The sequence below is a fragment of the Capricornis sumatraensis genome, chromosome 4 (assembly GCF_032405125.1).
Source record: "Capricornis sumatraensis isolate serow.1 chromosome 4, serow.2, whole genome shotgun sequence".
Classification (NCBI taxonomy): Eukaryota; Metazoa; Chordata; class Mammalia; order Artiodactyla; family Bovidae; genus Capricornis; species Capricornis sumatraensis.
In genome coordinates, this window is record NC_091072.1 from 102,369,495 (window position 1) to 102,390,481 (window position 20,987).

Sequence of the window (20,987 nt, forward strand, 5' to 3'; positions counted from 1 at the left end):
TTAAATACTGTAAGTTTTTATTATTATCACAGAAAATGTGTATTTAACTTTTTAATTTATTTTTATCTTTTATGCTTTATTAATTACAGCACTTTCAAGAATACATATTATTTTTATTAGTCATAAGGGACAATTTATTATTTTTTTCTTTTAGTGTTGGTATACTGGTGATGAATTCATCTTGTTTTTATTTTTTCTGGAAATTTCTGTTTCACTTTTAACAATATATTGGTATATAGTACATTATTATCAGGGCAAATAATGAGCTTTACTGGTCAACTACTCTTATAGACAACCATATAACCACCAACAATCAAAATAGCTTTATTTTAGCTTTTGCCAAGATTCAATCAAAAGTAGCTGCTATTCTATTACCATATATTACATTGGCTTGCTTTGAACTTCCTCTAAAATAATTAATACACTATGTACTTGTATGCATCTTCTTTTGTGCAATAATTTTTGTTTGTGACATCCAAAATCCCTATCAAATTACCAACGGTGTTTTTCACAGAACTAGAATGAAAAAATGTTAAAAGTTGTATGGAAACACAAAAGATTCTGATTAGCCAAAGCATTACGGAGAAAGGGAAAAAAAAGTCTGGAGGAATCAACCTTCTTTACTTCAGACTATACTACAAAGCCACAGTAATCAAGACAGTATCATATTGGGAAAGAAACCAGAAATATAGATCAATAGAACAAGATAGAAAGCTCAGAGATAAATTCATCCACTTATGGGCACCTTATGTTTGACAAAGAAGGGAAGAATATACAGTGGAGAAAAGACCGCCTCTTCAATAAATGGTGCTGGGAAACAAAAAATGAAATTAGAGCACTTCCTAACATCATACACAAAAATAAACTCAAAATGGAGTAAGGACCTAACTGTAAGACCAGAAACTATAAAACTTTTAGCGGGAAACATAGGCAGGACAGTTTGACATAAATTGCAACAAGATCTTTTTACATTCATCTCTTAGACTAATGGAAACAAAAACAAAAGTAAACAAGTGGGACCCAATTAAACTTAAAAAGTTTTTGCACAACAAGGAAACTATAAACAAGAAGACAAGGCAACACTTAGAATGAGACACAAATATTTGTAAACAGAGCAGCTGACAAAGGATTGATCTCCAAAATATACAAGCAGCTCATGTAGCTCAATATCAGAAAAACAGGCAACCCAACTAGAAAATGGTTGGGACTTCCCTGGTGGCTCAGTGGTAAAGAGTCTGCCTGCTAATGCAGGAGACAGGGGTTTGATCCCTGATCTTGGGAGATCCCACATGCTGTGGGGCAACGAAGCCCATTTACCGCAATTATTAAGCCTGTGCTCTACAGCCCAGGAGCTTCAACTACTGAGCCAATGCGCTGCAACTACTGAAGCTTGCGTGCACTAGAGCCTGTGCTTGGCAACAGGAGAACCCACTGCAGTGGAAGCCTGCACACCACAATGAGAGAGTAATCCCTGTTTGCCACAACTAGAGAAAAGCTTGCACAGCATAGGAGAGACAGCACAGTCAAAACAAATAAGTAACTAAAATTATATATGTATATATAAAGTAGAAGACCCTAACAGACATACAGACATTACTCTAAAGAAAACATGCAGATGGCCTCCAAACACATGAAAAGATGATCAATGGCGCTCATTCCGAGAGAAGTAAAAACCAAAACTACAATGAGGTATCAGCTCACGTCAATCAGAATGGCCATCAGCCAAAAATTGACAAACATTCAATGTTGGAGAGGATGTGAAGAAAAGGGTATCCTCTTGTACTGTTGGTGGAAATGTAAATTGATACAGCCACTATGGAGAACAGTATGGAGATTCCTTAAAAAGCTAGGAATAAAAGTACCATATGACCCAGCAATCCCACTATTGGGCACATACCCTGAGAAAATCATACCTCAAAAAGACACATGTACCCCAGTGTTCATTGTAGCACTATTTACAAAAACCAGGACATGGAAGCGACCTAGATGTTCACTGAGAGATGAATGGATAAAGACGTTGTTATACATATATATAGTAGAATACTCAGCCATGAAAAAGATCAAATTTGAGTTAGTTGAACTGAGGTGGATGAGCCTAGATCCTATTATAAATAGTGAAGTAAGTCAGAAAGAGAAAAAAATATCATATATTAATCCATATATATGGAATCTAGAAATATGGTACTGATGAAACTATCTGCAAGGCAGGATAGCCACACAGATGTAGAGAAAGGACTTGTGGGCAAAGCTGGGGAAGGAGAGGTTGGGATCCACTGAGAGAGCAGCATTGACATATATACACTACCATGGGTAAAATAGATACCTAAGGGGAAGTTGCTGTATAATGAAGCCCTGTGCTCTGTGATGACATGGGGTGTGAGAGGGTGGTTCAAGAGAGAAGGGATATGTGTATACTTATGGCTGATTCATATGGTTATATGGTAGAAACAAATGCAACATTGTAAAGCTTTTGTTGTCATTCAGTTGCCAAGTCATGTCCTACTGTCTTTGACCCCAATGGACTGCAGCATACCAGGCTCCTCTGTCCTTCGCTGTCTCCCACAGTTTGCTCAAATCCATGTCCATTGATTCAGTGATGCTAGCCAACCATCTCATCTGTCCTCCCATTTCCTCCTGCCCTCAATCTTTCCCAGCATCAGGGTCTTTTCCAATAAGTTGGTTCTTTGCATCAGGTGGCCAAATTGCTGGAGCTTCAGCTTCAGCATTAGTCCTTCCAAAGAATATTCAGGGTTGATTTCCTTTAGGATTGACTGGTTTGATCTCTTTGCAAGCTAGGGGACTCTCAAGAGTCTTCTCCAGCATCACAAGTGGAAAGCATCAATTCTTTGGTGCTCAGCCTTCTTCATGGTCCAACTCTTACAACTGTTCAAGATTATTGGAAAAACCATAGCTTTGACTATATGGACCTTTGTTGGCAATGTGATGTATCTGCTTTTTAATATGCCGTCTAGGTTTTCCATAGCTTTCCTTGGCAGTAGCAAGTATCTTTTAATTTCATGGCTGCAGTCACCATCCACAGTTTTCTTGGAGACCAAGAAAATAAAACTTGTCTTTGCTTCCCTTTTCCCCCATCTATTTGCTGTATAGAGATGGGACCAGATGCCAAGATCTTAGTTTTTTGAAAGCTGAGTTTTAAGCCAGCTTTTTTACTCTTCTCTTTCACCCTCACCAAGAGGCTCTTTTGTTACTCTTCACTTTCTGCCATTAGAGGGGTATCACTTGCATGTCTAAGGTTGTTATTATTTCTCCCAGCAAGCTTGATTCCAACTTGATTCATCAAGCCCAGCATTTAACATGATGTACTCTTCATAGAAGTTAAATAATCAGGGTGACAGTATACAGCCTGTTGCATCCCTTTCCCAATTTTAAACCAATCCATTGTTCCATGTCCACTTCTAACTATTGCTACTTGACATGCATACAGGTTTCTCAGGAGGCAGGTGTGGTGGGCTGGTATTCCCAACTCTTGAAGAATTTCCCACAGTTTATTGTGATCCACATAGTCAAAGACTTTAGCATAGTCAATGAAGAAGAGGTAGATGCTTTTCTGGAATTCTTTTGCTTTTTCTATGATGGTAGCAATTGGATCTCTTGTTCTTCTGCTTTTTCTAAACTCAGCTTGTACATCTGGAAGTTCTTGGTTCTCATACATTGAAGTCTAGGTTGAAAAATCTTGAGCATGACACTGCTAGAATGTAAAATTAGCACAATTGTAGGGTAGTATGAAGCATTCTTTGGCATTGCCCTTCTTTGGGACTGGAAAGAAAACTGATGTTTCCAGTCCTGTGGCCACTGCTGAGTTTTTCAAATTTGGTAACATATTGAGTGTAGCACTTTCACAGAATCAACTTTTAGGATTTTAAATAGCTTATCTGAAATTCCATCACCCCCATTAGTTTTGTTTGGAAGAATGCTTCCTAAGGCCCACTCAACTTCACACTCCAGGATGTCTGGCTCTAGGTGAGTGACCACACTATTGTAGTTATCTGGGTCATTAAGACCATTTTTTATAGTTCTTCTGTGTATTCTTGCCACCTCTTCTGAATCTCTTCTACTTCTGATAAGTCCTTACCGTTTCAGTTCTTTATTGTGCTCATCTTTGCATGAAACGTTCCCTTGATATCTCCAGTTTTCTTGAAGAGATTTCTAGTCTTTCCAATTCTATTTTTATCCTCTATTTCTTTGTGTTGTTCACTTAAGGAGGCCTTCTTATCTCTCCCTGCTATTCTCTGGAATTCTGCATTTAGCTGGTATATCTTTTCCTTTCTCCTTTGCCTTTTATTTTTCTTCTTTCCTCAGCTTTGTAAATCCTCCTCAGACAACCACTTTCTTTCCTGCAATTTTTTTCCTTTGGGATGGTTTGGGTCATAACCTCCTGAACAATGTTATGAACCTTCATCCATAGTCTTACAGGCACTCTTCTACTAGATCTAATCCCTTGAATCTATTCATCACCCACACTGTATAATCATAAGGGATTTGATTTAGATCATACCTGATAGTAGAATAATGGAGGCAGAATAGTAGAATAACAGAGGCAGAAGATAGGATTAGTGAAATAGAAGATAGAATGGTAGAAATAAATGAATCAGAGAGGAAACAAGAAAAACGAATTAAAAGAAATGAGGACAATCTCAGAGACCTCCAGGACAATATGAAACGCTCCAACATTCGAATTATAGGAGTCCCAGAAGAAGAAGACAGAAAGAAAGATCATGAGAAAATCCTTGAGGAGATAATAGTTGAAAACTTCCCTAAAATGGGGAAGGAAATAATCACCCAAGTCCAAGAAACACAGAGAGTTCCAAATAGGATAAACCCAAGGCAAAACACCCCAAGACACATATTAATTAAATTAACAAAGATCAAACACAAAGAACAAATATTAAAAGCAGCAAGGGAAAAACAACAAATAACACACAAGGGGATTCCCATAGGGATAACAGCTGATCTTTCAATAGAAACTCTTCAGGCCAGGAGGGAATGGCAAGACATACTTAAAGTGATGAAAGACAATAACCTACAGCCCAGATTACTGTACCCAGCAAGGATCTCATTCAAATACGAAGGAGAAATCAAAAGCTTTACAGACAAGCAAAAGCTGAGAGAATTCAGCACCACCAAACCAGCTCTTCAACAAATTCTAAAGGATATTCTCTAGACAGGAAACATGAAAAGGGTGTATAAACCTGAACCCAAAACAATAAAGTAAATGGTAACTGGATCATACTTATCAATAATTACCTTAAAAGTAAATGGGTTGAACGCCCCAACCAAAAGGCAAAGACTGGCCGAATGGATACAAAAACAAGACCCCTCTATATGCTGCTTACAAGAGACCCACCTCAAAACAAGGGACACATACAGACTGAAAGTGAAGGGCTGGAAAAAGATATACCACACAAACAGAGACCAAAAGAAAACAGGAGTGGCAATACTCATATCAGATAAAATAGACTTTAAAACAAAGGCTGTGAAAAGAGACAAAGAAGGCCACTACATAATGATCAAAGGATCAATCCAAGAAGAAGATATAACAATTATAAATATATATGCACCCAATATAGGAGCACCGCAATATGTAAGACAAATGCTAACAAGTATGAAAGGGGAAATCAACAATAACACAATAATAGTGGGAGACTTTAATACCCCACTCACACCTATGGACAGATCAACTAAACAGAAAATTAACAAAGAAACACAAACTTTAAATGATACATTAGATCAATTAGACCTAATTGATGTCTATAGGACATTTCACCCCAAAACAATGAATTTCACCTTTTTTTCAAGTGCTCATGGAACCTTCTCCAGGATAGATCACATCCTGGGCCATAAATCTAAACTTGATAAATTCAAAAAAATCGAAATCATTCCAAGCATCTTTTCTGACCATAATGCATTAAGATTAGATCTCAATTACAGGAGAAAAACTACTAAAAATTCCAACATACGGAAGTTGAACAACATACTTCTGAATAACCAACAAATCACAGAAGAAATCAAAAAAGAAATCAAAATATGCATAGAAACTAATGAAAATGAAAACACACCAACCCAAAACCTGTGGGACACTATAAAAGCAGTGCTAAGAGGAAAGTTCATAGCAATACAGGCATACCTCAACAAACAAGAAAAAAGTCAAATAAACAACCTAACTCTACAACTAAGGCAACTAGAAAAGGAAGAATTGGAGAACCCCAGAGTTGGTAGAAGGAAAGAAATCTTAAAAATTAGGGTAGAAATAAATGCTAAAGAAACAAAAGAGACCATAGCAAAAATCAACAAGGCCAAAAGCTGGTTCTTTGAAAGGATAAATAAAATTGACAAACCACTAGCCAGACTCATCAAGAAGCAAAGAGAGAAAAATCAAATCAATAAAATTAGAAATGAAAATGGAGAGATCACAACAGACAACACAGAAATACAAAGGATCATAAGAGACTACTATCAGCAGTTGTATGCCAATAAAATGGACAACGTGGAAGAAATGGACAAATTCTTAGAAAAGTACAATTTTCCAAAACTGAACCAGGAAGAAATAGAAAATCTTAACAGACCCATCACCAGCACAGAAATCGAAACTGTAATCAGAAATCTTCCAGCAAACAAAAGCCCAGGTCCAGACGGCTTCACAGCTGAATTCTACCAAAAATTTAGAGAAGAGCTAACACCTATCCTACTCAAACTCTTCCAGAAAATTGCAGAGGAAGGTCAACTTCCAAACTCATTCTATGAGGCCACCATCACCCTAATACCAAAACCTGACAAAGATGTCACAAAAAAAGAAAACTACAGGCCAATATCACTGATGAACATAGATGCAAAAATCCTCAACAAAATTCTAGCAATCAGAATCCAACAACACATTAAAAAGATCATACACCATGACCAAGTGGGCTTTATCCCAGGGATGCAAGGATTCTTCAATATCCGCAAATCAATCAATGTAATTCACCACATTAACAAATTGAAAAATAAAAACCATATGATTATCTCAATAGATGCAGAGAAGGCCTTTGACAAAATTCAACATCCATTTATGATAAAAACTCTCCAGAAAGCAGGAATAGAAGGAACATACCTCAACATAATAAAAGCTATATATGACAAACCCACAGCAAACATTATCCTCAATGGTGAAAAATTGAAAGCATTTCCCCTAAAGTCAGAAACAAGACAAGGGTGTCCACTTTCATGGCTACTATTCAACATAGTTCTGGAAGTTTTGGCCACAGTAATCAGAGCAGAAAAAGAAATAAAAGGAATCCACATTGGAAAAGAAGAAGTAAAACTCTCACTGTTTGCAGATGACATGATCCTCTACATGGAAAACTCTAAAGACTCCACCAGAAAATTACTAGAGCTAATCAATGAATATAGTAAAGTTGCAGGATATAAAATCAACACACAGAAATCCCTTGCATTCCTATACACTAATAATGAGAAAGTAGAAAAAGAAATTAAGGAAACAATTCCATTCACCATTGCAACGAAAAGAATAAAATACTTAGGAATATATCTACCCAAAGAAACTAAAGACCTATATATAGAAAACTATAGAACACTGGTGAAAGAAATCAAAGAGGACACTAATAGATGGAGAAATATACCATGTTCATGGGTCGGAAGAATCAATATAGTGAAAATGAGTATACTACCCAAAGCAATTTACAAATTCAATGCAATCCCTATCAAGCTACCAGCCATATTTTTCACAGAACTAGAACAAATAATTTCAAGATTTGTATGGAAATACAAAAAACCTCGAATTGCCAAAGCAATCTTGAGAAAGAAGAATGGAACTGGAGGAATCAACTTGCCTGATTTCAGGCTCTACTACAAAGCCACAGTCATCAAAACAGTATGGTACTGGCACAAAGACAGACATATAGATCAATGGAACAAAATAGAAAGCCCAGAGATAAAGCCACACACATATGGACACCTTATCTTTGACAAAGGAGGCAAGAATATACAATGGAGTAAAGACAATCTCTTTAACAAGTGGTGCTGGGAAAACTGGTCAACCACTTGTAAAAGAATGAAACTAGATCACTTTCTAACCCCGCACACAAAAATAAACTCAAAATGGATTAAAGATCTAAATGTAAGACCAGAAACTATAAAACTCCTAGAGGAGAACATAGGCAAAACACTCTCCGACATAAATCACAGCAGGATCCTCTATGATCCACCTCCCAGAATTCTGGAAATAAAAGCAAAAATAAACAAATGGGACCTAATTAAAATTAAAAGCTTCTGCACAAAAAAGGAAAATATACGCAAGGTGAAAAGACAGCCTTCTGAATGGGAGAAAATAATAGCAAATGAAGCAACTGACAAACAACTAATCTCAAAAATATACAAGCAACTTATGCAGCTCAATTCCAGAAAAATAAACGACCCAATCAAAAAATGGGCCAAAGAACTAAATAGACATTTCTCCAAAGAAGACATACGGATGGCTAACAAACACATGAAAAGATGCTCAACATCACTCATTAGCAGAGAAATGCAAATCAAAACCACAATGAGGTACCACTTCACACCAGTCAGAATGGCTGCGATCCAAAAATCTGCAAGCAATAAATTCTGGAGAGGGTGTGGAGAAAAGGGAACCCTCCTACACTGTTGGTGGGAATGCAAACTAGTACAGCCACTATGGAGAACAGTGTGGAGATTCCTTAAAAAGTTGCAAATAGAACTACCTTATGACCCAGCAATCCCACTGCTGGGCATACACACCGAGGAAACCAGAATTGAAAGAGACACATGTACCCCAATGTTCATCGCAGCACTGTTTATAATAGCCAGGACATGGAAACAACCTAGATGTCCATCAGCAGATGAATGGATAAGAAAGCTTTGGTACATGTACACAATGGAGTATTACTCAGCCATTAAAAAGAATTCATTTGAATCAGTTCTGATGAGATGGATGAAACTGGAGCCGATTATACAGAGTGAAGTAAGCCAGAAAGAAAAACACCAATACAGTATACTAACACATATATATGGAATTTAGAAAGATAGCAATGATGACCCTGTATGCAAGACAGGAAAAAAGACACAGCAGTGTATAATGGACTTTTGGACTCAGAGGGAGAGGGAGAGGGTGGGATGATTTGGGAGAATGGCATTCTATCATGTATACTATCATGTAAGAATCGAATCGCCAGTCTATGTCTGACGCAGGATACAGCATGCTTGGGGCTGGTGCATGGGGATGACCCACCGAGATGTTATGGGGAGGGAGGTGGGAGGGGGGTTCATGTTTGGGAACACATGTAAGAATTAAAGATTTTAAAATTTAAAAAAAAATTAAAAAAAAATCATATAAAACAAATGTATAAAAACAGTTAAAATAATTATGAGAAAGAAGAGAGATGTCTTACTAAATAGATACACAAAATCACAGAAAAAATGTTGATACAGTATTGACATAGGAATACACAAGCAGATCAATAGAACATAATACAGAGCCCATATACAGATTCAAGCACATACTGATCCTTGATATTTGATAAAGGAGGCTTTATAAAATGATAAGGAGAGAAAGCCATCCTCTTCTGGGGTAACTGAATTCAAATTTCTGATGTTTGGATCACAAAGTCATGGGTTCTAAGCAGCTTTGGTGTTTCTTTTAGAACAATCTTATGGCATATTGAAGCCTTCTCCCAACTGGGATGTCTCTGGCAATACTTTCCCAGCCTACTTTTCTGACCTTGCCAGAATTTTTATAGACTATCTGATATCATTTAATTATGCCACTGTTTGCTTAAACAAGCTATAGTGAATTCTGTTGTTTGCAACTAGGAAAATTTGAAATATACATATAAAAAATCCCATATCCAGGTATATATCCTAAGAAAATACTCTCCAACATGTGTACAGTTATGTGCAAGAGTACCCATGGTAAATTTGATCATAATGCTAAAAAACTGGAAACGAACATGTCCAGTAGATAAAGAAAAAAAAATTGCAATATAGTCATGGTAGCATCTTGTACAGCAAGTAAAATGAATTAACTAGATCTGCGTATATCAGCCTGGATAGGTATCAGATGCACAATGCTGAGTGGGAATGTAAATGACAGAATACTGCGTTCATTGATACCATTTACACAAAACTCAATATCCATATGCATACACATAGTCTATATATTTATTTTTATACAAAATGTAAAAACAAGACAGAAAAAAATGTACCTAAGTTGGTGATAGCTATTGTACCTGGTAAGGGAGGGTAGAAAATGTAATTGAGGATAATAATAGAAATAGCTTTCATTTTTTTCTAGAATTGTTCCATTTATCTTATTTTAGAAAATAAAATGTAAATTACTTCTGAAAAAAAAAAAAAGATCATACCTGAATGGCTTAGTGGTTTTACTGACCTTATTCCACTTAAGCCTGAGTTTTGCAATAAGGAGCTCATGATCTGAGCCACAGTCAGCTCCAGGTCTTGTTTTTGATGACTTTATGGAGTTTCTCCATCTTTGGCTGCAAATAAAATAATCAATCTGATTTTGGTGTTGACCATTAAAGTGATGTCCATGTGTGGAGTCATCTCTCGGGTTGTTGGAAAACGGTGTTTGCTATGAACTGTGTATTCCCTTGGCAAAACTCTGTTAGCTTTTGCCCTGCTTCTTTTTGTACTCCAAGACAAATTTGTATGTTACTGCAGGTACCTCTTGACTTTGTACTTTTGCATTCCAATCCCATATGATTAAAAGGACATCCTTTTTTGTTTTAGTTCTAGAAGGTCTTGCAGGTTCTCATAGAACTGTTCAACTTCAGCTTCTTTGGCATTAGTGGTTGGGGCATAGACTTGGATTACTATTATACTGAATGGTTTGTCTTGGAAACAAACTGATATCATTCTGTCATTTTTGAAATTGCACCCTACTACTGCATTTCAGACTCTTTTGTTGACTATGAAGGATACTCTATTTCTTCTAAGGGATTCTTATCCACAGTAGTAGATACAATGGTCATCTAAATTAAATCCTCCCATTCCCATCTATTTTAGTTTACTGATTCCTAAGATGTCAATGTTCACATTTGCCATCTCCTGCTTGACCTTGTGTGACTTACCTTGATTCATGGACCTAACATTCCATGTTCATATGCAATACTACTATTATGTGTTTAGTGTGCATATGAATCCCTGTAAAGCCAAAGATGATCAATATAGCTTTTTAAAGAAATGTTATATTGAATAAATCCCATATAACACATGAAAGACTAATCTTTGAGAGAGGGAACATATATAAAAATTCTAACTTTCAATAAGAATCACATAGAGAGAATAAGATGAATGCAATTTTTGTGAAATGGAAAGAAATTTTATTCATAACCAAGTGCTCCACATATCTTGTAACTTTAAAATGTCTTTTCACACTTTTCACTCATAGCAATGCTAATCATACAATGAGAGTAATAAATTTTTTCGTAAGATGCATTTGTGAATTCTCAAAACAAGTCTCTTAGGTAAATGTTTGAGGAAGGGTAAAATTGAAGTTTAATGATCCCCATTTCCTTCTGTGTAGACAGTTGAAAGTCATGTCTCTTGGACCTTTTTGTATTATAATCATCTTTAGATATTCCTATTCCCTTATTTTTTTAAAAAAATTTTCTCTTGTATCTCCATTTCTCATTCCCATTCTTCCATTGGCAGCCCTCTTTATTGTTTTTAAAGTTTATTTTTTATTTGCATTTGTTTTTCTGCAAAATATATTTGAATGGATCTAGCAAAGCTATCTATTGCTAGTAATTTCTGAAAATATTATTTTCACCCAGTAGCATTAATCTCCAAGGTATATGTCCATTCCAATGTATGGCACAGCCTCTCCCATATAATAGAAGTATAACTTCAAGGAAACTCTTTAAAAGTTTATGTGTATTACTTTTTAAAAACATCAGTTAAGACAATGCATAAAATAGTCTTCAGTAATAATGATAAATCATTTTTAACAATGACAATATAACTATAAAACAGTAGGATGTTTTAATTGAAAAGTGTAAAATGTATTATTTGGGCTTCCCAGGTAGCACAGTGGTAAAGAATCTGCCTGCCAATGCAGGAGATGCAAGAAATGCAGGTTTGATCTGGATCTGGTAGATCTAGTAGATCCCCTGGAGTAGGAAATGGCAACCTACTCTAATATTCTTTCCTGGAAAATTCCATGGACAGAGGAGGCTGCCAGGCTATAGTCCATGGGGTCACAAAGAATCAGACATGACTCAGAGCACACATGTACACACTCACAAATGTATTATTTAGCAATAAGTGATTGCAGTGGGAAAATATACACTCCGAACTTTTGAAGCTATGAAATGTCAAAACACAAAAGAATGCTTCATAATATAAAGAAAGCAATTCAAATTGAGAAGGGAGAGAGTGAAAGCAGTCATCTATCACCACTCTCTCAACATCAAAAAGCTCAGCCTCTGTACACTGGTGTCATGTTAAATCTTAGAGACAGAGTTTTGGATGAAGTAGAAAGAAATAGCTCATTGGTTTTTTAAGTAAAGGGAACTAATGTCCTCAAAAGTGTGCATCCCCACATGAAGAGGGTAGTAAGGAGTTTTATAGTAAAGGTTCAAAGAGCAAGGCACAGTCAACTTGTGGACTTTCTTCTGACTGGATGTTGTTGAGGTAATGGGGAGTTAGCATTGTCAGCCTTCTGGGTCTAACGGGTCATGTGAGGTCAATGTGCTTGTAAGCAGCACAGAGATAATTTCTTCCATACAGTGGGCGTTTCAGTATCTGAACAACAGGTCAAAGGACATGGTTCAAGATTATTATCTATAGTCTTTCAGGAAGAACTAAAGGTCCTTGACTTTGTTTAATGGGTCAGTTAGTCAGTTCAGTTCAGCCGCTCAGTCGTGTCCGACTCTTTGCGACCCCCTGAATCGCAGCACGCCAGGCCTCCCTGTCCATCACCAACTCCCGGAGTTCACTCAGACTCACGTCCATCGAGTCAGTGATGCCATCCAGCCATCTCATCCTCTGTCGTCCCCTTCTCCTCCTGCCTCCAGTCCCTCCCAGCATCAGAGTCTTTTCCAATGAGTCAACTTTTCACATGAGGTGGCCAAAGTACCGGAGTTTCAGCTTTAGCATCATTCCTCCCAAAGAAATCCCAGGGCTGTTATTCTTCAGAATGGATTGGTTGGATCTCCTTGCAGTCCAAGGGACTCTCAAGATTCTCTTCCAACACCGCAGTTCAAAAGCATCAATTCTTCAGCACTCAGCTTTCTTCACAGTCCAACTCACATCCATACATGACCACTGGAAAAAACATAGCCTTAACTAGATGGACCTTTGTTGGCAAAGTAATGTCTCTGCTTTTCAACATGCTATCTAGGTTGATTATAACTTTTCTTCCAAGGAGTAAGTGTCTTTTAATTTCATGGCTGCAGTCACCATCTGCAGTGATTTTGGAGCCCCCCCAAAATAAAATCTGATATTGTTTCCACTGTTTCCCCATCCATTTCCCATGAAGTGATGGGTAAAGTATCATTATTTTGTCTTGCCTGACTGTTTTAGTTTAATTCTGCATTTATTCACTGCTCTGATTCAATTTGTTCTTTGACTAACTTTTTTCTAGAGACAAAAGTTAGACAGAGCACATGGTTGGTGTTTTCTTAGGAGGTCTCATAAGATTTTGCTTAGTGACAGTTTTATGTCAAACTGAAATAAATTAAAAATTGATTGAAGAAATATATACATGCATTTCAAAGTTATGTTTTCCCTAAGCACAACTTATAAATTCTATACTTAGAAAGGGAAAAAGTTAAAAAATCAACTGTGGCTGACCGATTCTAATGACTGCAGAACTTTGTGGTATCTGTTTGTGCTAACTTGCCATATAGTCTTTTAACTGGTTCTTAAGTTTTTGTTATTGCTTGTTTATTTCATTTTCCACTCCACTTGGACCAAAGCACAGATTAAATAAAGCCATTTCTCTACACTTTATTCTCCATTTCATTTCTCTCTGTTCTAATCTTTATTATTTTCCTATACTTCTATATTATCTTACTTTTCCATGTTTTAGGTTTAGTTTTTCCTTTGTCTAGTTCCTCAAATTGTAAGTTATGCTCGTGATTTAAGATCTCTTTTCTTTATTGATGGGTATTTACATACCTAAGTCTCCCTTGAGCACTGCCTTTCTTGTCACTTGGGCCAGTTTTGAAAGTTATGCTTTGATTTACAGTCATCTCTAAGTATTTTCTAATTTCATTTGTATTTCTTCTGTGGCTTATTAGTTGTTTATTTTGTGTTATTTAAAATATTTACATATTTTACTATTGATATCTAGCTTCATCTCATTGTAGTCAGAGTAAATACGTTATATGATGTCAATGTACTAAATTTGTTGAGACTTGTTATGTGACCTTTGATGGAAGTGAGTAGAGAGGCCATTACCTTGGGGGCTAGAGATGCTGCTGCCACTGGGGGTGAAGAGACAACTTTTGCTGGATTGGATTCTGCAGTTAACCTTCAGCAGTTTCTTCCCTGAAGTTATAGAAGATGAGGCTCTCCTTCAGAGCAAAATGGAACTTTTAGGTCATAAATGTGGTACCTGAGCTGGGAATTTGAGTACCCTAACTCATCCTTTCCCTCACTACTTTTATTAATGAATTTAAGAATAACCACCCAAAGTCATTATATCCCTTAGTTTTCAAAACATGTTCAAAAATATCAGAGTCACTTAGCATCTTTTTTTATGTTTGGTGATTTATTAAGAGTTGTTCTTGTTGTTCAGTTTACCCAGTCATGTCTGACTCTTTGCAACCCCATGGACTGCAGCATGTCAGGCCTCCCTGTCCCTCACCATCTCCTGGAGTCTGCCCAAGTTCATATTAATTGCATCGGTGATGCTGTCCAGCCATCTCATCCTCTGACATTCTCTCTCCTTCTGTCCTTGATCTTTCCTAGCATCAGGGACTTTTCCAATGAGTTGTCTGTGCACATCAGATGACCAAAATACTGGAGCTTCAGCTTCAGCATTGGTCCTTTCAGTGAATATTCAGGGTTGTTCTCCCTCAGGATTGATAGGTTTGATCTCCTTGCTGTCCAAGTGACTCTCAGGAGTCTTCTCCAACACCACATTTTGAAGGCATCAATTCTTCGGCATCCAGCTTTGTTTATGGTCCAGTTCTCAGAACTGTATGTGAGCACTAGGAAGGCCATAGTCTTGACTATTTGGACCTTTGTCAGCAGAGTAATGTCTCTGCTTTTGAACACACCATTGCTTCTTGATCCACATACAAGTTTCTCAGGAGGCAAATGAGATAGTCTGGTTTTTTAAAATTCTCTTTAAGAATTTTTCGGAATTTGTCATGATGCACACAGTCAAAGGCTTTATTGAAGTCAATGAAGCAGAAGTAGATGTTATTCTGGAATTTCCTTACATTTTCTGTGATCCAATGGGCTGTTTGATCTCTGGTTCCTCTGCCTTTTCTAAATCCAGCTTGTACATCTGGAAGTCCTCAGTTCACTTACTGCTGAAGCTTAGCTTGAAGGATTTTGAGCATAACTTTACTGGCATGTGAAATGTGTGGAAGTGTATGGAAATTTGAACATTCTTTAGCATTGCCCTTCTTTGGGATTGTAATGAAAACTGACTTTTACCAGCCCTTGGCCGCTGATGAATTTTCCAAATTTGCTGGCATATTGAGTGCAACGTTTTAACAGCATAACCTTTTAGGATCTGAAATAGCTTAGCTGGAATTCAATCACTTGCACTAGCCTTGTTCATAGTAATTCTTCCTAGTGCTCACTTGACTTCACACTCTAGGATGTCTGACTGTAGATGAGTGACAGCATCAGGGTTACCCAGATCATTAAGACCCTTTTTTTGTATAGTTCTGTGTATTCTTGCCCCTTCTTCTTAATCTCTTCTGCTCCTCTTATGTTCTTACCATTTCTGTCCTTAATTGTGCCCATCCTTGCAGGAAGTGTTCCCCTGATATCTCCAATTTTCTTGAAGAGATCTCTAGTCTTTCCCATTCTACTCTTTTCATCCATTTCTTTGCACTGTTCATCTAACAAGACCTTTTTAAAAAATCTCTCCTTGCTTTTTGGACCTCTGCATTCATTGAGTATATTTTTTCCTTTCTCCCTTGCATTTTGATCCTCTTCTTTCCGTAGTTCAGTTCAGTCACTCAGTCGTGTCCGACTCTTTGTGACTCCATGGACTGCAGCACACCAGGCTTCTCTGTCCATCACCAACTCCTGGAGTTTGCTCAACTCATGTCCATCAAGTAGGTGATGTCATCCAACTATCTTGTCCTCTGTCCTCCCCTTCTTCTGACTTCAATGTTTCCCAGCATCAGCGTCTTTTCTAATGAGTCGGTTCTTTGCATCAGGTGGCCAAAGTATTGGAGCTTCAGCACCAGTCTTTCCAGTGAATATTCAGGACTGATTTCCTGTAGGATTGACTGGTTCGATCTCCTTGCAGTCTTCAGCTCATTGTAAAGACTCCTCAGACAACCACTTTCCTTCCTGAATTTTTTTCTTGGGGATGATTTTGTTCACTGCCTCCTGTACAATGTTACAGACCTCAATTGATAGTTCTTCAGGCACTCTAGCTATCAGATCTAGTCCCTTGAACCTGTTCACCTCCACTGTATAATCATAAGGGATTTGATTTAGTTCATACCTGCATGGTCTAATGGTTTTCCCTACTTTCTTCCACTCAAGCTTGAATTTTGCAATAAGGAGCTCATGATCTGAGTCACAGTCAGCTCCAGGTCTTGTTTTTGCTGACTGTATAGAGTTTCTATATTTTTGGCTGCAAAGAATATAATCAATTTGATTTCTCTATTGATTATCTGATGATGTCCCTGTGTAGAGTCATCTCATCATGGTAAAGGGGTTCGCATAACTCAATGAAGCTATGAGCCATGCTGTTCAGGGCCACCCAAGATGGATGGATCATAGTGAAGAGTTCTGACAAATGTGGTCCACTGGAGGAGAGAATGACAAACCACTCCAGTATTATTGTTCATGGGGAGAACCCCATGAACAGTATATAAAGTTATTATCCTCCAATTAAAAAAATCCCCTTGAGGCATATTGCAGTAGTTCTTTTTCAATGTGGTATAACATCTCAATGTACAGTTATGCCAAAATTGATTGGTACTGCTGTTAATGTACACAGAAGATACCAGCTCTTGGTTAACACAAATAATCTAATAAGAATATCTTGCATATAATTCTTGTATACAATTGTGTACATTTGTGGTGGTAATATACCTAAGACTCAGTTGTTAGTCATGCAGGATATTTTATAAAGTGTGAGTACTCCTGTGAGAAGTGTGTAAGGATTCTTGTTTCTTCACATCTCCCTGGGGGCTTCCCTGGGGGATCAGATGGTAAAGAACTTGCCTGCAATGCTGAAGACCTGGGTTCAATTCCTGGGTTGGGAAGATCCCTTGGAGGAGGGCATGGCAACCCACTCCAATATTCTTGCTTGGAGAATCCCCATGGAGAATCCACATCTCATTAAGAATCTGTATGGATGCCTCTTTGTGTGTCTGTAGTCATATCTCATTTTCGTATGCTTAATTGCCATTTAGTTTTTTTTTTTTTCTTCACACCCTGCATGACAGACTTTATTTTCTTGGTCTCCCAAATCACTGCAGATGAGACTGCAGTCATGAAATTAAAAGACGCTTGCTCCTTGGAAGAAATGCTATGATGAAACTGGATAGTATATTAAAAAGCAGAGATGTTACTTTGCCAACAAAAGTCCAGATAGTCAAAGTTTTTCTAATATCATGTATGGATGTGAAATTTGGACCATAAAGAAAGCTGAGTGCCAAAGAACTGTTGCTTTTAACTGCAGTGCTGGAGAAGTCTCTTTAGAGTCCCTTGGACTACAAGGAGATCAGCAGTCAATCCTAAAGGAAATCCACACTGCATATTCACTGGAAGGAATGATGCTGAGGCTCTAATACTTTGGCCACCTGATACGAAGAGTTGACTCATTAGGAAAGATCCTGGTGCTGGGAAAGATTGAGGGCATGAGGAGAAGGGGAGGACAGAGGATGAGATGGTTGAATTGCATCACTGACTCAATGGGTATGAATTTGAGCAAGCTCCAGGAGATAGTGGAGGACAGGGAAGCCTGGCGTGCTGTAGTCCATGGGGTCACAGAGTCGGACACAACTGAACGACTGAACAACACAATGGCGTGAAAGATCTTAGTTCCCTGACCAAGAATGGACCTGTGCTGCCTACAAAGGAGTGTGCAGTCTTAACCACTGGACAAGCAGGAAAATCACAAGATATTTCTTTTCTTTTCTTTTTTTAAAATTGTTATTTTTACTTTATTTTACTTTACAATACTGTATTGGTTTTGCCATACATTGACATGAATCCACCACGGGTGTATATGCATTCCCAAACATGAAACCCCCTCCCACCTCCCTCCTCAAGTGAAGTACCTGCTGAAGATATTTCTTTACTTTTAAAATCGATGTTATTAGAGTACAATGTATACACAATGAATTGCAACCATTCTAAGTATAAAGTTTGAGAAATTTTGAAAAATACATCTATTTTAATAATCACCACACCACAAGTTGCTAAGACCTATGATAACTGTGTTTAACTTTATGTGAAGCTGTATCATTTCGTGTATGCCCGACAGCACTGCATGATAGTTCCAGTTGCTCTCTGTCCTCGTTACGACTTATATTGTCAGCCTACATTCTAATTGTGACCATCCTAGTGAGTATTAGACTTGTTTCAATATGAGTATTATAATGTTAATAATATTGAGCTTCTTTCCATGTGCTAACTTGCTATTCATGCAATTCCTTTGAAAGTGTCTGCTAAATTTTCCTGATAATTTTTATTTCTTTGAGCTTTGGTAGTAAATTGTTAAGGATGTTTGCATGTGTGATCATGAGGGCTGTTGGGCTACAATTTTATTCTTATAATTTCTTTGCCTAGTATTTGTATCAGGTTTATATCAACTTCACAAAAGACTAAAAATGTATAATTTCTTCATGTGTTCTGAAACAATATTCATAGAATGCATTATTTATCCTTTTGATGGTATTCATCAACATCATTTTGAGGCAATATGGTTTTGATGTTTTCTTTGGGAAAAGATTTTTAGATATTAATTCAATTTCTAAAACTGAAAAGTACCCATATTTTCTGTTTCCTTTTGGGTCACTTCTCAAATTTTATCTTTTAACTAACTATTCTATTTCATCTAAGTTTTTGACTATATTGGTTTAACATTCCTTATAATCTTCCCTTATTAATATGTTCATATCTGGAGAATCAACAGATGGATTGTAGCTAGACATAATGTGGTGATCATTTTAGCATGTATAAAAATATCAAACCATTCTGTTGTACACTTGAAAGTAATAAATACTGTACATCAATTATAATTCAATAAAAATGGCTTCCCTATACCAATATTATGAAATATCTGGGAAAATCACTTAAAGAAGTAAAAGGAATGACTTGATGATGGTAGGTTCTCATTAAAGAATTATGAGTGATATATTTTGTTCCCCATAAAGCAATATTCAATAGTTAGTTGTTTAGTATATGAATGGAAAGGAAAATTAAAGATTAAATGGTTCTGAAGTCAATCTGCTTGGTTACAAGCTAAGAAGTTACAATATAGTTTCTTGGCTTTATGTAAATGATTAGATAGATGTATATCCTTTCAGTTGATTTATCAACATGTTTATTTTACTTTCTTAAGAGAAATGCAGTTTTTTTTCAGTGAGTCTTTAAAGGCTTTTTAAACTTGCTTATTTCTCAAAGTATATATAAAAGGATTCAGTATTGGTGATATGGAAGAAATAAGCAGTGACACACCTTTGTTAACATTTCCCTCTTTTGCAGATGGTTTGACATAGATGAAGATGCAACTGCCATAAGAGATGGAAAGTACAATCATGTGGGAAGAACAGGTAGAAAAGGCTTTTTTTCTTTGCTGAAGAGAAGGGAATTTAAAAATTGTCCTTATGATGTATATATAGGAGAAAACTACACATATGAGAGTGATGATGAAGATCAGTACAGAACAGGCTATTACCATCTGCTCAATTAACCATGTGTCTGAGCTTGAGATCTTCAGGAGAGGTGATGCATCACAGCCAAAATGATCGATGACGTTAGAGTCACAGAATTCCAGATGAAAACCTAAGCTGAGTGGTGGGAGGATAGTCATAAGTGCCACCATCCAGCAGCAGATGATCATTGTTTTGCCCAGTTTGTTGCTCATGATTGTCATATAATGCAAGGGTTTGCAGATGGCCACGTAGCAATCATATGACATGGTTGCCAAGAGAAAAAATTCAGTTACCCCAAAAAGATATGTAAAAAATAATTGAATCCCACATGCATTATAAGTAATGGTTCTGTCCCCAGTTGATATACTGTATAGGAATCTTGGAATACAGGAGGTTGTGAATGAGATTTCTAAGAAAGATAAATTTTGGAGGAAAAAATACATGGGTGTTTTAAGGTGAGGATCTACCAATGTTAGGGTAATGATGGTCAGATTTCCCATTATACTCAAAATGTAGGTGAGAAATAGAAAAATAAAAAGCAAAACTTGCAACTGAGGATCTTCTGTTAGTCCTAGAAGAATGAATACTGTTACAGTGGTGTGATTTCTCATTATTGACTCCTGGATTTTGCCAAACCTACCTGTAAATGTCAGAGAGATTTGAATTGCAGAATTCAATGACATCAGCCAATAATGAACACTCTCTTGCTTATTTGGCTCATCCAGCATCCATGGTTTTTACTTACTGAGTGAGCTGAGCCACCTAGTCTATTTATACATAATGACCAAAGGAAATTATTTTATAAATGTTAATTTGGAGATCTAACCAGTCCATCCTAAAGGAGATCAGTCCTGGGTATTCATTGCAAAGGCTGATGTTGAAGCTGAAACTCCAATACTTAGGTCA

The 20,987-nt window shown here is 37.0% G+C and overlaps 1 protein-coding gene across 1 annotated transcript; it reads right to left on the reverse strand.

Moving 5' to 3' along the window:
• Positions 1-19,807: 19,807 nt before the first annotated feature.
• LOC138078276 (olfactory receptor 6C68-like) lies at positions 19,808-20,692 on the reverse strand. The gene has a single exon (XM_068970939.1). The coding sequence runs from the start codon at positions 20,690-20,692 to the stop codon at positions 19,808-19,810; it is 885 nt and encodes a 294-aa protein (XP_068827040.1).
• Positions 20,693-20,987: the final 295 nt, after the last annotated feature.